The sequence below is a fragment of the Gymnoscopelus braueri genome (assembly GCF_963280865.1).
Source record: "Gymnoscopelus braueri genome assembly, chromosome: 2".
NCBI lineage: Eukaryota > Metazoa > Chordata > Actinopteri > Myctophiformes > Myctophidae > Gymnoscopelus > Gymnoscopelus braueri.
The window spans coordinates 31396234-31409442 of record NC_137604.1 but is presented as its reverse complement, the minus strand read 5'-3'; the positions used below and the strand labels follow the sequence as shown (position 1 = coordinate 31409442).

Below are 13209 nucleotides of genomic sequence, written 5' to 3'. Positions count from 1 at the left end.
ACGTGCATAAATCAAGCATTAGGAGCTAGGACAGGGGTCTTCAACGTTTTCAGGCCAAGGACCCCCTAGCTGAGAGGGAGATGAAGCAGGGACCCCCTCTATGTTGTATAAAATTGTGTTTCAACTTTTTTTGTTTACTTGGTCTGCTCTTTTTTCCCTCTACACCTATACTTCTTTGCCAAAAATAGCCGATCTACAAGCTCACAACGCCTCGCAGCGTGAGGCGGTGTGAGCTTGTAGATCTGCTATTTTTGGCTTAAGTTCTCCACAGAAAAGAGATGCTAGGGTTCAAAAAAATCATATCACACAGAGATTTGGTGGACCCCCTGTAGTAACTCTGAGGACCCCTAGGGGTCCCGGACCCCCTGTTGAAGACCCCTGAGCTAGGAGGTATCATTGTCAATAAACAGGGAAGGTGGTGCTGAAAATATCAGATCTACAAGATCACAACGCATTGCATCCACAAGTGTTGTGGCCTTGTATATCTGTTTTCAACGTGCGGCACGTGCATAAATTAAGCATTATGGTTACCTCCCACCAGATCATTACTCCTCACTCACTGTATTGTGTATTCGAGTTGCCACAGTTCAATGCATATAGTTGAAACACATTACAGCTTCTTCCACTTGCTGGAGTAGTAAAAGTAAAGTTTATTCCAAGGTTGGCAAAAATGGTGCCAACAGTTTATTTTTAAAGGGCATATTTTCCCAAGATCTGAATAAACACTTGTATTTTAATTTTAATCATGATTGGCAAGTGTTGTGTCACTTCATACAACCTTAATTACACTAGAGACATTTGCCAAAATCCACTACCACTTAACCTGTTGGTTGGTTCATGGACTTGCACTTTGTAACTCACTCTGGATGAAAACATTTACTAAATATCTTAAATTGTAAATTGGCTTTCTGCCAAATCAAGACCCATTTCTATGTGCTCAGGGTTGGCCAAGTTCTGTCAAGTATGGAACGTGGACTCAAAATAAATTAGAATTTAGATTGATGCACTGATAAACCTACATTACAGTGTCAGAGTTGGATACCCCCATTTAAAGTCATGCTGAACAGCTGGTCAATGTTTATTGTCTAATATAATAGCAGCACTAAAGGCAGCGACATTTCAAGCTCCTCTGTATGCATAACAATAAAATAATGTAGGAATAAGATAAAATAAGAATAAAAACAAGCAACATAGCTGTACAAATAGGCAGTATTACTATTAACAGTCCTGTACAGTATGTATATATACATGGTGATGTAGGGATGGTTACTGGGAACCGGTACCAATTGGGTATGAGCCCTGACTGGTTCAAAACCGAAATACCAATAAACTCCTGGATAAAAGGTGCAGCTATCAGTGTTTGAGAGTGAGTTAATTCTAGTAGCGTTTCACAAACAGGCTTCACACGGGTCAAGTGCCGTAGCACCAACAGGCTGTCATAACTATTAACATAATCGTCTAATCACAATTATTTGAGATAAAAATAGCAGATCTTCAATCGTCACTTTTATCTAGAAATCGTTGGGTCGTTGAAGAGTGCTGGCATTCATCTAGCGCTGCCGGTGTCGGGATTATATATGAAAAATAATGGAGTGGCTGTTATGATGAGCACTGTTTGCCAGTATTTTTTTTGCCTATATTTTTTAGCCTTTTACTAGGACAGGTGTCCCAGTATATTAATAACCACAGAAGTTGGGGATGTGTGCAGCAGCAACACATTTTTACTGACGCTTAAACAACGATCCCTAACTGAGGTATAGACTATTTGACAATCCACAAAAGCAAGTTTCTATTTTTCTAAGTCCAAGAAAACAATGGCATCTGCGATTGATTAACTAGCAGACAGTCACCTCTTGGTCTGTCCCTGCCATCCATGTTCATTCACACTACACACAGTGGCCTCGCAGCATTATGTTAGAAGACATGGTCACCAACTGCTTATTGTGTATTTATTCTCTGACTTCGGCATGAGCTTCGAATTCTATGAAATTAAGCTGAAACTATTGACTTATCTTGTAACCGTATCTACCAACACAGCATTGGTAGTAAATGGCTTGTTGAGGGTCTAGATCTCATAACCTAGAAGAGCTGGGTTTGGCAGGTACATTTGGGATTCAGCCAATGTTTTCTAGATGGTGGGCCAGAACGTGACAGACCGCCTTGGGTGACAGGTCTTGGGAGATGCAGAGAATGTAAATAAACAAGCTGTTTATTCCCGTTTCCATTGTTGTGAATAATAAATGTGTGGACTGACCATGTAGCAGAGCCTAACTTATTCTTCTAATAATAATGATTTGACATTTTTTTTCTCAACAATTACCCCCACCTCCCAGACGTACAACATCACAGTATTACTGGATTGATTGTTTTTGTGCTGGGGGTTGCTACACTACGTGTGCATCCTGCTTGATTGAGAAGTTCACTAAACATTTGATCTGCTGCTATTTAACAAGAGAAACATGGCACTATCTAAATGTTTAAAGAGGAAAGTTGACAGCAGAAACGAGGCATTTAAAGAGGAATGGACAGCAAACTATGTATTCATCCTACTACTTTTCATCAATGCAAAGCCATTATGACTTACCTGCAACAAAGTTGTGGCTGCTTGCAAGGAATATGATTTTAGACTGCACCACAAGATGAAGCTTGGTGCCTTCAAAGACAAGTAGTCTTTCCACACAAGACTGTCACGAAAGCGCAAGAATTTAGCACTGACAGCAGATATGCGCACAGCAGCAGGATCAGTACTTGTTTCACAGTGATTAGCGCCACATTGCACTCCACTGCTTGCTTGATTGTCTGCCTGGTATTCACTCTCAACTTGGATAAAAGTATTATAAGCATTCTTCAGGTGGGGATAGATTCTGTATTTGGCCTATGTGTGGGTCTGTCGGTCCGATATTGTCAAATTAAAAGAAAATCATAATATAAATATAAACGTTTCAATACTTAAATAAAGATTTGTTAAGTTGATAAACAGTATCGATAGTTTAAGTTGTAATGATAAGCAGTATTCATAGTTTTTTGATCAATATAGATAATATTGATGAAGAACAATAAATAGATAAAATCCTAATCAAATCCATCCCCAACTATGTATATTTTTATATATATATTATTTAGCCATCATAGAATCACTGCATTTGAGTGGGTCAGACAAAGTAACCACGCCCGCCTTGTCTCATCGTTAATTAATTGGTTAGGTAGAGAAAAAAAGTATGATGCAACAGATGGATGAACTCTGTAAGGGGAAAGAGGCAAGGATTACCCCTTTTCACGATAGCTTTCAACAGCTGGGACAAGATATAACATGCAAAAGCTCCCTACTGGAATGTGTGACGACTGACGATGGTGTGTAGTTCTGTCTCGTTGTCGACCTGTGTGGTTAATGTATGCATGCTTCCCATGGAAAAGGAAAGGAATGGGGAAGACGGGATTAATTTCACCGAAACTCACTGCTGCTCTGTTTGAGTTTTCAAGGATAAAACAAACGTCAGCCACATACCCCCAACCCCTCCCCTCTTCTTTCTCTTTCTCTCTCTCACACACTCACTCACAAACACACACACACACACACACACACACACACTTTTATTTAGTGTGTCAGCCTCTCTTTCTGGCTCGTAGACACATACACTTACACCGGCATACTCAAACTCAATACAGGTCTCATTGTTCACAAAGCCACCACAGACAGGTGGGTGGGTGTGTGTGTGTGTGTGTGTGTGTGTGTGTGAGTCAGAGAGGTAGACGGGGCCTGCCAATAGTGAATACAGTGGGGTGCTGATTTGATCTTCCTGAGTCAGTAGACTCTGAAGTAGAAAATGATTTTTACCAATTTTGGAGATGAGCCCTGCATCTGTCATCAAATGTGTCATTTGTAGACAGAAGGTTGAAAAGGACTTTCCCTGACTCATTCATTTCTCAAATTCTCCCTCACCAGCTTCTCTGAAGACCAGGATCAGTGGAGAAGTATTTGGAAAGTGCCAAACTTGTGAGATTTTATGATTTGGGTTTAGATTGTCTTATGTTTTATGGCAGGCTATTGTCCGTGGACCGTGATGTGTCTGTCTTTGTTTGTTTGTTTAAACAAAGTAACTTGAGAATGAGGGGTGGGGGTCATGACACCTGGTGGGAATGATCAGTAGGCCCTGAAGAGATTTTGAAGGTGATGTCATGGGCAGGTTAAGTGTTTGTTCCAGGTTTTGTCAATGGAATGCTGCTTTTTCTTGCATTTCTTGTGGTGGTAGTAGTACTTATTTAATCCATATATTTTTTAAATTGACATTTGTAAGATACATGTAATTGAGATGGGATTAGATTAGAATTGTTGGCCTTTGTCTTTGTTTCTGTTGAAAGTTTAGGTAGTGGGAGTGACGTCAGGATTTAGGTACTCTATAAGAATGGTCTCAGAGGCACAATATGAGTGCTTTGTGTAATTTTGAACAAATCTCATTACATAGTTTGAAACTATGCATTATTTAGGCTACGCATGCATGGCATGCATAATCTCAGCCAGACTCCACTGTCAACACAACCTCTGCCAGGGTCTCTAATGCTTTACATATTGAGGTTTCCGTTGTAAGACTACTGTTTACAGGGATGTCTGTGCATCAAGAGTTGATTGTTCAACAGACTATCCTAATTCCTTGCTACCTCCAGTGCATATAAATTTATCACCACCTGAAAAAGATTCTGCTTTTTATATGGCAATTTTAAATATTATCAGTAGATATATCATTGTTTTTTTTTGTTTTTTTAATATATGTTCGGGAGAGTAACACACAGCTAAGGCTGTTGGGCTCGGGAATCAAACCTGCGATTCGTTGTAGGCTGCACTTGAGGCGAACGGCCTTATTCCATGCAGTTGAAGCACAAGGGGGCGGGGCTGGCAGGCTATGTTAGTGCAGTGAGTGGCAGTTGGGGAAAACGCAGTCCCCACAACATTTACAATTCTGTGCCTATCGGTACATAACTCGGACGGCGCTTAGTCGACTAGCAGCCCATCGGCCGGTCGGCGCGGGCACTCGCGCCTGGAGGCGCTCGGGCGTGCCTCCTCGGCCTCAAGGTCTGCTGAGTCGGCGCGCCTCCGTCATGGTCCAAAACTATACTTTGTCGGCGAAAAAAAGTAGTCCGCCGTTGTTTGAAAAAGTATTGTCCCGAGCGGGAGTCGAACCCAGACTCCCAGAGGTTGTGGATCGGCAGTCCAATGATTATCGAGGTGCGCCACTGAGATTGGGTATTAAGGCTGTATTAGAATGTGATATCCTAACTCTTCTAATGTAGAGAAAAGAAGTCCCCGCCCGTGCGCCAGCCCAATAGGGGAAGCCTTTGGGGCGAGGCTTCAACCCAACTGCATGGAATAAGGCTGTTCGCGCACTTGAGCCTATATGTGGTATGCGCCTTAACCACTAGACCATCGGCACCCCACTATCATTGTTGTTTTAACTTCTAAAATATCTATATCCTTTAGATCCTTTTTTAATTTCAGTGTCTGCATACAGTATATATTGCCGCCAACTGACAGTGTAAACTTGCCTCCCTGAAATATTTCTGACTTGCATCTGTCTCTCTCTCTCTCATATATGCATTTATCTCCCTTCCATCTCTCCCTCCTTTTTCTCTTTCCTCCACCCAGTTGGAACAGAGATAGAAGTGCTAACAAGCATCACACGCTGTCCATGAAAACACACTGTGATAATCTCTCTCTTTTCGCTTCTGCTCTAGTTTCTCTCACCTTTCCGCTATTTTTAAATCTGTTTTTGGCAGAGGAGTTGCAATGCAAGTCATATGCTGTGTTAGTTTAGTCTAGGACTGCATGATTAGGGCTAAAATGATTATCTCTATTATTTTGTTTAAATTTTAATCATGATCACAATTACTGGTGATGATGGTTTTTGGTGGGAAAATATATTTGTGGAAGACTTTCCAAAGGTCTTTGTGGCTCATTGTGCTTGTTCAAATGGTATTTAATGGCCTCTGTGATTTTATTGTTGCGGAGATGGATTGTAGATTGTGATGGTTATTATTAACTCTCTTCTGATAAAAAGAAAAGGGAAACGTGCAATGCTGCAAAATAAGGTGTTTGAATTAATTGCCAAGTTTCATGACTAAACTGTGGAACTCTCTGTACTCTCTTCCTCACATCCCAGTGTCAGACTTCTCACCCCTGCTTATCAACTGAATTTACTCCTGATGTTCACAGTACAGATGGGTTAGCTATATCCTGACTGTATCCTAACTTGTTGGTTCACTTGTTTGTAGGTTTTGGGTGTTTTGTCTTACCCGTTTCTACTGTAAATCATATTGGTGCCTTACTCTTTACACTGGATGCCAGCGTGCCATAGGCAGATTTCCATTTTATGTTCAATTTAATGGACAATAAAGTTTTCTTTATCTTTATGATCGCTCCGGTGTTTACCCTGTGCTCTGCTCTGCTCTCAGTGTGTGAATGGAGCAGTGTGCGAGCACAGCCTCCCTGCTAGCCTCGGTGCGGGAGCAGGAGAGGCAGTTTGAGATGCTGAGCCGAGCTCTGGAGGACGAGCGCAGGTCATGCACTGGTACCCTGCCCCGCCCCCTCCCCACCATGCAGGTAAACGTCAAACAACCCCTCTCCAGTCTCCACCACCTCCACCCTTCCTCTGAAAAGACCTCCGGACCCTGTCTGGGTTCGAGGGAGTTCACCCATTGTCATCAATCATCCTCATCCCATCGCTGACTATCTGACAGTAGGCTAAGAAGCCTGGGTTCAAAATGCCTCCTCAGTTTGTCTCAATTTGGATCTGGTCTGGATACTTGAGTTGGGCTTGATTTTTTTGTTAGATGCCCTGGAGAAAGGTTTTAACTTATTGAAAATGAGAAAGTTGTCTGAAGTCAGGCACCAAGTTAAAACTAGCGGTAGGCAGAAATTTTTTAGACTGATATCATATTTATGGACCAAACTTATTTGAAATGTCCTTAGAGTTCCCTCATTATTTCCATGTTTTCCTTATACTTCAGTTCGTATACATCAACAATATAATGAAATATATTTTATATATATATATTTTATAAAATGAATCTAGTGGACAGAGTAAAGTGCTTGATTTATTTGGGGAAATATTTTTCATATTAAGTTCATATATTTATTGGTAAAATGTATTCATTTGCCCAAATTGCCCAGTATTGTTTACAGTGTAGCTTATCTGAGGAGGCGGGTCACCCATGGCTTCCCTGTTATCTGTTGCCTCATCCATTGGCGATCATCACGATTCACGCATCGTTTCCTCCCTCCATCGGATTCTCTGTAACCCTCCGTGTCTCATTTGTGAATAACAGCCCCCCATCATCTCCCTCTGTCAGTCATACCAACGGAATTCCGTTGTGCCTTCACTACATGTTTGCATGCAAAGATCGATAGCTTGCTTGATATTGTCATTGATGTGTGCTGGTTGTGCTTTTTGTTTGGATCATGATGTGTGTTCTCAAAAAGCATTCATGATTGTAATGTCATTTGAGTCTGAATCCTTACTCGGGGGATTAATCCTGGTTCATGTCAGTCATGGATAATGGACAGGTCTTGGTATTACTGTTAATTTCTAGAACCGATGTAGACTTTTTTTCCTCTTGTTTTCTTCTACTCCCCCACCTGTATGATCAGGGAGTCAGTCACTTGGTTTAGAGACTGAAAAGTGACATCATCCTCGTTATTTCCTCTGACACATAGATATACAGACAGCCTGACCCGCTCATTCATTCACATAACTCCTTGGCAGACATGTTCAGTTGTGTACTACTGTGCATACGTACCCTTTCACCTGGCCCTAAGGCTACTTTTCAAACACAAACAGAAACTAGCACTGTCCCAGCTGATCACTTTCTCTGCATCATTATTGCCTGTGCACACACATTAACAGGGTCAAGTCTCAAGTCTGATTCCCAGGTAATCTCTGTGGTTGATAAGCGGAATGCACAGAATGTAGCACAGAATGTAGGTAGTGTAACGGCGTGCGTGTGTGAGAAATGTGGCCTGTGCTCGTTCTTATCTCAGCTGTGTGTTTACAAAGGCCAGAGGCTTCGACATGCCTCTGCCTCTCCCTCACAGGCAACCAAACACCACCGTCAGTCTTAACTGACAGGTTCTCACTTGTTCTCTTCTGCCAGCCCTCTCTGCTTCCCTGCTGTGTTCTATTCTCGGGAGCTTCCAATTTGAATTTAGTCCTGTCTATCTGATCCTGTTGCGCATGGCTTTTTCTAAAGTATTGTCCCCACTTCTCTCCCAAGTGGCATTAAAACTTCTTTCTATGGCTGACTCGCTGTGAAAACCTGATACTACTCTTGTGTTTTTGGATACGAGTGCAGCCCATTCCTTACAGTGTTGTTGAGCAACCAGCCCTCTCTGTGTACTTCTTTACACCCTTTGTTGAGGACATAAAGCTGTAAATTGTCGTTCAAATTGGTTGCGCCCCCCATGTGGCTGGAATGGGCAAACACACCACACCCAATATCACCATGTGGTCTGGTAATGTTGACAAATGTTGGAAATAAGTAAAAGAAGAAATATATATATTTCTCTCTGATTGTTTATCTCATGACTTTGTTATGTTGTTGAGGAGTGTATGGATAAAAAGCGCTGTAGTCTCTTGTGTTTGTGCATGTGTGCATGCAGCCACGCACATTTTTATGTGTGACACATTATGTCATTCCCATTGTTGGGTAAGTAAGTAACCTGCTGCTCCAAATGTTTGGAATAATTCAGCTGCTTGAACAGTGGTGTACTTAATGTACAATTATTATATATGCACCTTGTGTCGCTGTGTCCACATCTGTGTGTCCATCCCTGTCGCTTCCTGTGTTCAAACGTGTGCATGGCCCCTGATGTAGCTGTTTCATGTAGCCTGGGAAGCTTACCTTTTCGGGTCTATGATCCGGTCGGGAGCGGAAGTAACCCCACGTCACCAGGCGCGTCATCTGCGTCATCAGGCGGCTGGAACAGCAAATCCGGAAAGACTTCACCCAAAAATAGGTCCGTTCACGGGCCTACCTAATAAAATCCTTGATGCGGCGTAGTTTAGCTTATTTTAAAAATATAAATGTGAGTGTACTTTCCGGAGACTAGTTAGCGTCTGTCTACCTTTATTATCCCACGGGGAAATTCTATTCCATTTAAATAGGGATTGGGGAAACAAACAGGGGGAACCAAAACAAAGCGGCTCCGCCAAACCGGAACTGCAAATTCCGGAAAGAGGAATTGCTTCTTTCTTTTTTTCAGTTGGCTTGGCCTAGACCGGATCACACGGGCCATTAATAACGAATACCAGTCTTTCCTCCGAGGTGGAAAGACTGGTGACGCGAGGTTAGTTTCATATAGTAGCTTTGTTTGCATGGCATTTCCTTACATGTCTTACGTTCTCCCTGCAGAACGGGTGTATTCCTTGTGATGCAGACTTGGAGAGGCTCACACTGAACGAGGGATACATCAACGGAACACATCACGTAAGTGTTTCTGACTATAGGTAGACATGGCTTACACTATTATCAGATGGATAACCCTGATGAAGACACATTGGTTTGTTAAAATAGAGGTATTGTTCTTAATACTTGCTGGAATACCTCTATAATTCTCAGATCATCTGTTTATACTCTGCACCTTGCAGGTGGGTGACCCTGTACTGTAACTCAAGCATACCCTGTGTGAAAGTGTATCTTAACTTCCATTGAGCTCAAATAAACTATTTGAGGAGGTAAGAAGAAAGCACTGGAGCAACTCAGACAATTGGAGCCAATAGAGCAGGGTGCAAGCAAGGCAGGAATGACAATGTTTCGATGTCCGTTACATCTTCATCAGGTCATACCTGCTCTTTTAAAGAAAAGGCTCCAATTGTCAGAGTTGCTCCAGTGCTTTCTTCTTACCTGCTATATGTGTCTTGCTCCTGAGATGCACCATACCAGCCTGATTTTGGCTTGAGGGGTGTAGGAACCTCCCTTTAATTGTGTATTTGAAGAATTTGGTATGAAAACAAGATTTAGTCTTAAAAAAGAAAAAGAACAGTATTTTTAAAGGATGGTTGTGTACAGAAACTTAACAAAATTAAAGTTACAGAGCCTCAATATTATTGACAAACTCAAAGCAGTGCCAAGCTTTTGTATCATTTCTGTTTGTGTCTTGACTCTTCAGAGGATGTCTTCCCTAGAAGAGATGTCTTCGCTGTTTATATTGGTTTATTTTTGTAAGCTGCAAGCTTCCCTGTCAAACAGGCAAATAGAAACATTACATTATTACATTAATATTAATATTGCATCACTTCATTCAAAATAACATGCCTGTCATGTCTCGCCAAAGTGAATGCACCTACTCAACAACCAGGAAATGAAGAGAATGTGGAATGTCTTGATCCACTTTTTTGCATTGTTGTTATGAAGCTGTCTTTATTAACAGAAGTGTTTAAAAAGATTTAAGTAAAATGTCAAATAACAAAACAATATCATGTATATTATGTACATAAGGTGTATAATAAAATAATAAAGGCAAGAGTACCCCAGTTTCTTGTGCAAGTAGCAGCCATATGAAATATTCTTAATGAACTATTGGGCATGTCCATAGAAAAACAGCATTTTAACACTTCCGCCATATACAATAATAATAGCCAATGATTTAGGACGAAATATCACTGTGGCACTCCATCTTAAAGGTAGATGTCCTTCCACTACAATCTGATATTTAAACATTTTTAGTAATTACCCCTACATATCAGACGGTAGTGAATTGTGGTGGCTTTGAGTCAGTTCCTTTTTACAATTTCACTTACTCAACTTAGTGAAAGTTGGCCAACTATTCTATTTGTACTGTTTTACTTGACTTGTTACATCTGCAAATTAGGTTCTTCCTTGCATACATAAAACATTTGTTTTGATTGTCGTGTGTAGTTCAGGATGGAGCCTGGTCAAGTGATGCAGGAGACGTACACGGTGGAGGAAGACCCTCAGGAATCTATCCCCGTTATCTCTGTGGAAACCAGCGATGATGGCACCACACGTCGCACAGAAACCAAGGTATATAGATCAGATCTGCTATTTTGGTGACAACGACTGGCACGCCTTAGTATAATGTGTGCTCTGCAAAGGTATTTATGTTTTATTACTGGTTTAGTTTGATGTCTTTTTTTCTCTTCTCTCACAGGTGAAGAAGGTGATAAAGACCACGACCACTCGAACAGTCATTCCCTCCATGTCGGACACAATGTCCTTGGACGGTGGGGGGTCCGTGACGGGGGTGGGGGGATACACCACTCCCATGGACCGGGTCTACAGGCAGGCCCCGGGAGGAGGGGTGCCCATGGACTACCCCACCCTCACAGTGCCCCGCAACTATCACTACGGACCCCCGGGGGGATATGATGACTACCGTCCTGGACCCCCCTCCGAAACCTACGCCAGTCTGACCAGAGGTGCACGCATGGATGACCGCTACAGGTACAGTGTGACTGTATGTGTTTGAATAGAACAACTGTTCGTCACACGTCGTTTGCTAAAATAATTGTTTGTTAATTCCTCAGACATTCTTACATTCACTAATTGTTTTGATCGTACATTACTCAAAATGAGCGTCTGCTCTCTCTGGTCTTTGCCTTCTCCCTTTCTTTTCCTTTGTTTCCTGGCCCGTTGCATCTTTATTGTCCCTATTTGGCCTCTCTTTGCCCCTCTCCTTCCTCTTCTCATTCTCATCGTCGTCTTGACCTCTCCCTTGTTGCCCCCCCAGACCAGTCCACCCAGATGGCTACAGAACTCTGGATCCAAGTTACAGAGCTCCCAGCAGGAACCAGCTGGACCCCTATGCTGCTCAGCCACAGGTGTGTATGTACAGTATGTGTATGTGAGCTGCAAACACATTAGTATCACTCCTAAGCACTTTTTTTTTTACAATGAAGTTTGGCTCTGGCACTCAGAGCCAAACTGCCAGAAATAAGTCAGGCACTGAATGAGTTAATTAACATTACATCTCTGGTGTCAGTACCATGTCACGGTGAATATTCATTGATTGACATGAGAGCACGCTTGGTGGTACTAGTGTTGAAGGTGATCTGGGAAGAATTATAACCGGTGTTAAAAAATCGTACCCACCGTGACAAGCCGATGTGTCAGAAGATATATCATTATTAGTCACAAAGAGAATAATGTGACAAACAGTGTTTTCTCGATAAATTAACTATTCAGTAGCTTGATAACATCTTACTTTACTTCTTAAATTGGAGACAGGCGTGCTGGTAACAACAATGTGTTTTCCTGGTGTGTAGGTTGGTCGCATGGGCAGTAACATGGAGCTGTCAGGCCTTCAGAGGTTTGTTCCAGAACCCTATGGCCTGGAGGACGACCAGCGCAGCATGGGCTATGATGAACCTGACTATGGAATGGGACCCCCCATTCACTACAGCACCGTACCTCGCAACCACCATGCCTTCCTCCATGGACCCCCGCGCAGGACCGGGTAAGAGGATGTTTGTATTATATTATTGATGAAATAGTTAATGTGTGTGTCCCTTTGGTGATGATATCATGTTCATACACCTAAAGCCTAACGCTTCGCATTGAGAAAAGAACAGATTTTTCAATCAAACATGTTTCGTAGGCCGTTGTTTGGAGTCTTTAAGTTGGTTTGGGTACTGTTTGTCTGTAGCCTAACTGACCTCGCCTCTCCACAGGAGCTATGAGGGAACACTAGATGGGGACATGAGCGGTGCAGGGGACATGTATTACTGGGGAGGCGGAGCGCCACTGGCCCAGGGCGAACGAGGAAGCATGGCCTCACTGGACAGTACCCTGAGGAAAGGTCCCCCACCCGGAAGCTGGCGCCAGCCGGAGCTGCCTGAGGTCATTGCCATGCTCAACTATAGGCTGGACCCTGTGAAGAGTAATGCAGCAGCATACCTACAGCATCTCACGTTCAAGAACGACAAGGTAAGAGGCGAATACACCCATGTATAATTTGTCTTTAGGTGTTATTTGCTGATGTGTTGTGCAAAGGGACTTTAACGAGTGCCATGTGTGAATTTATTTTCTAGGTGAAGACTGATGTGCGTCGTATGAAGGGCATCCCATCGTTAGTCAGCATGTTGGACAACCCCAAGAAGGAGGTCAGTCGCTGGCACGTTATGCCCCTGTATCTGCTGTGTTTTTCCAATACATCTGTATGGATCATTGACTTTTATTTTAAAGTAATGTCTTAAAACAAGG

General features: G+C 42.4%; 1 protein-coding gene across 5 annotated transcripts in view; it reads left to right on the top strand.

The window, feature by feature from the left end:
- ctnnd1 (catenin (cadherin-associated protein), delta 1) overlaps nt 1-13209 on the top strand; it is a 37536-nt gene that overhangs the window by 7380 nt on the left and 16947 nt on the right. For 3 of the 5 annotated variants that reach the window (XM_080444285.1, XM_080444287.1, XM_080444286.1), the window contains 8 exons: nt 6445-6592; nt 9400-9474; nt 10906-11031; nt 11159-11451; nt 11738-11828; nt 12273-12463; nt 12678-12933; nt 13038-13109. In XM_080444285.1, the coding sequence (XP_080300411.1) occupies nt 6452-6592; nt 9400-9474; nt 10906-11031; nt 11159-11451; nt 11738-11828; nt 12273-12463; nt 12678-12933; nt 13038-13109 (1245 nt within the window). In that variant the 5' untranslated portion in view covers nt 6445-6451. Of the gene's footprint in view, nt 1-6444; nt 6593-9399; nt 9475-10905; nt 11032-11158; nt 11452-11737; nt 11829-12272; nt 12464-12677; nt 12934-13037; nt 13110-13209 lie in introns of those variants that run through there. The other 2 variants (XM_080444288.1, XM_080444289.1) reach the window with 1 other exon arrangement.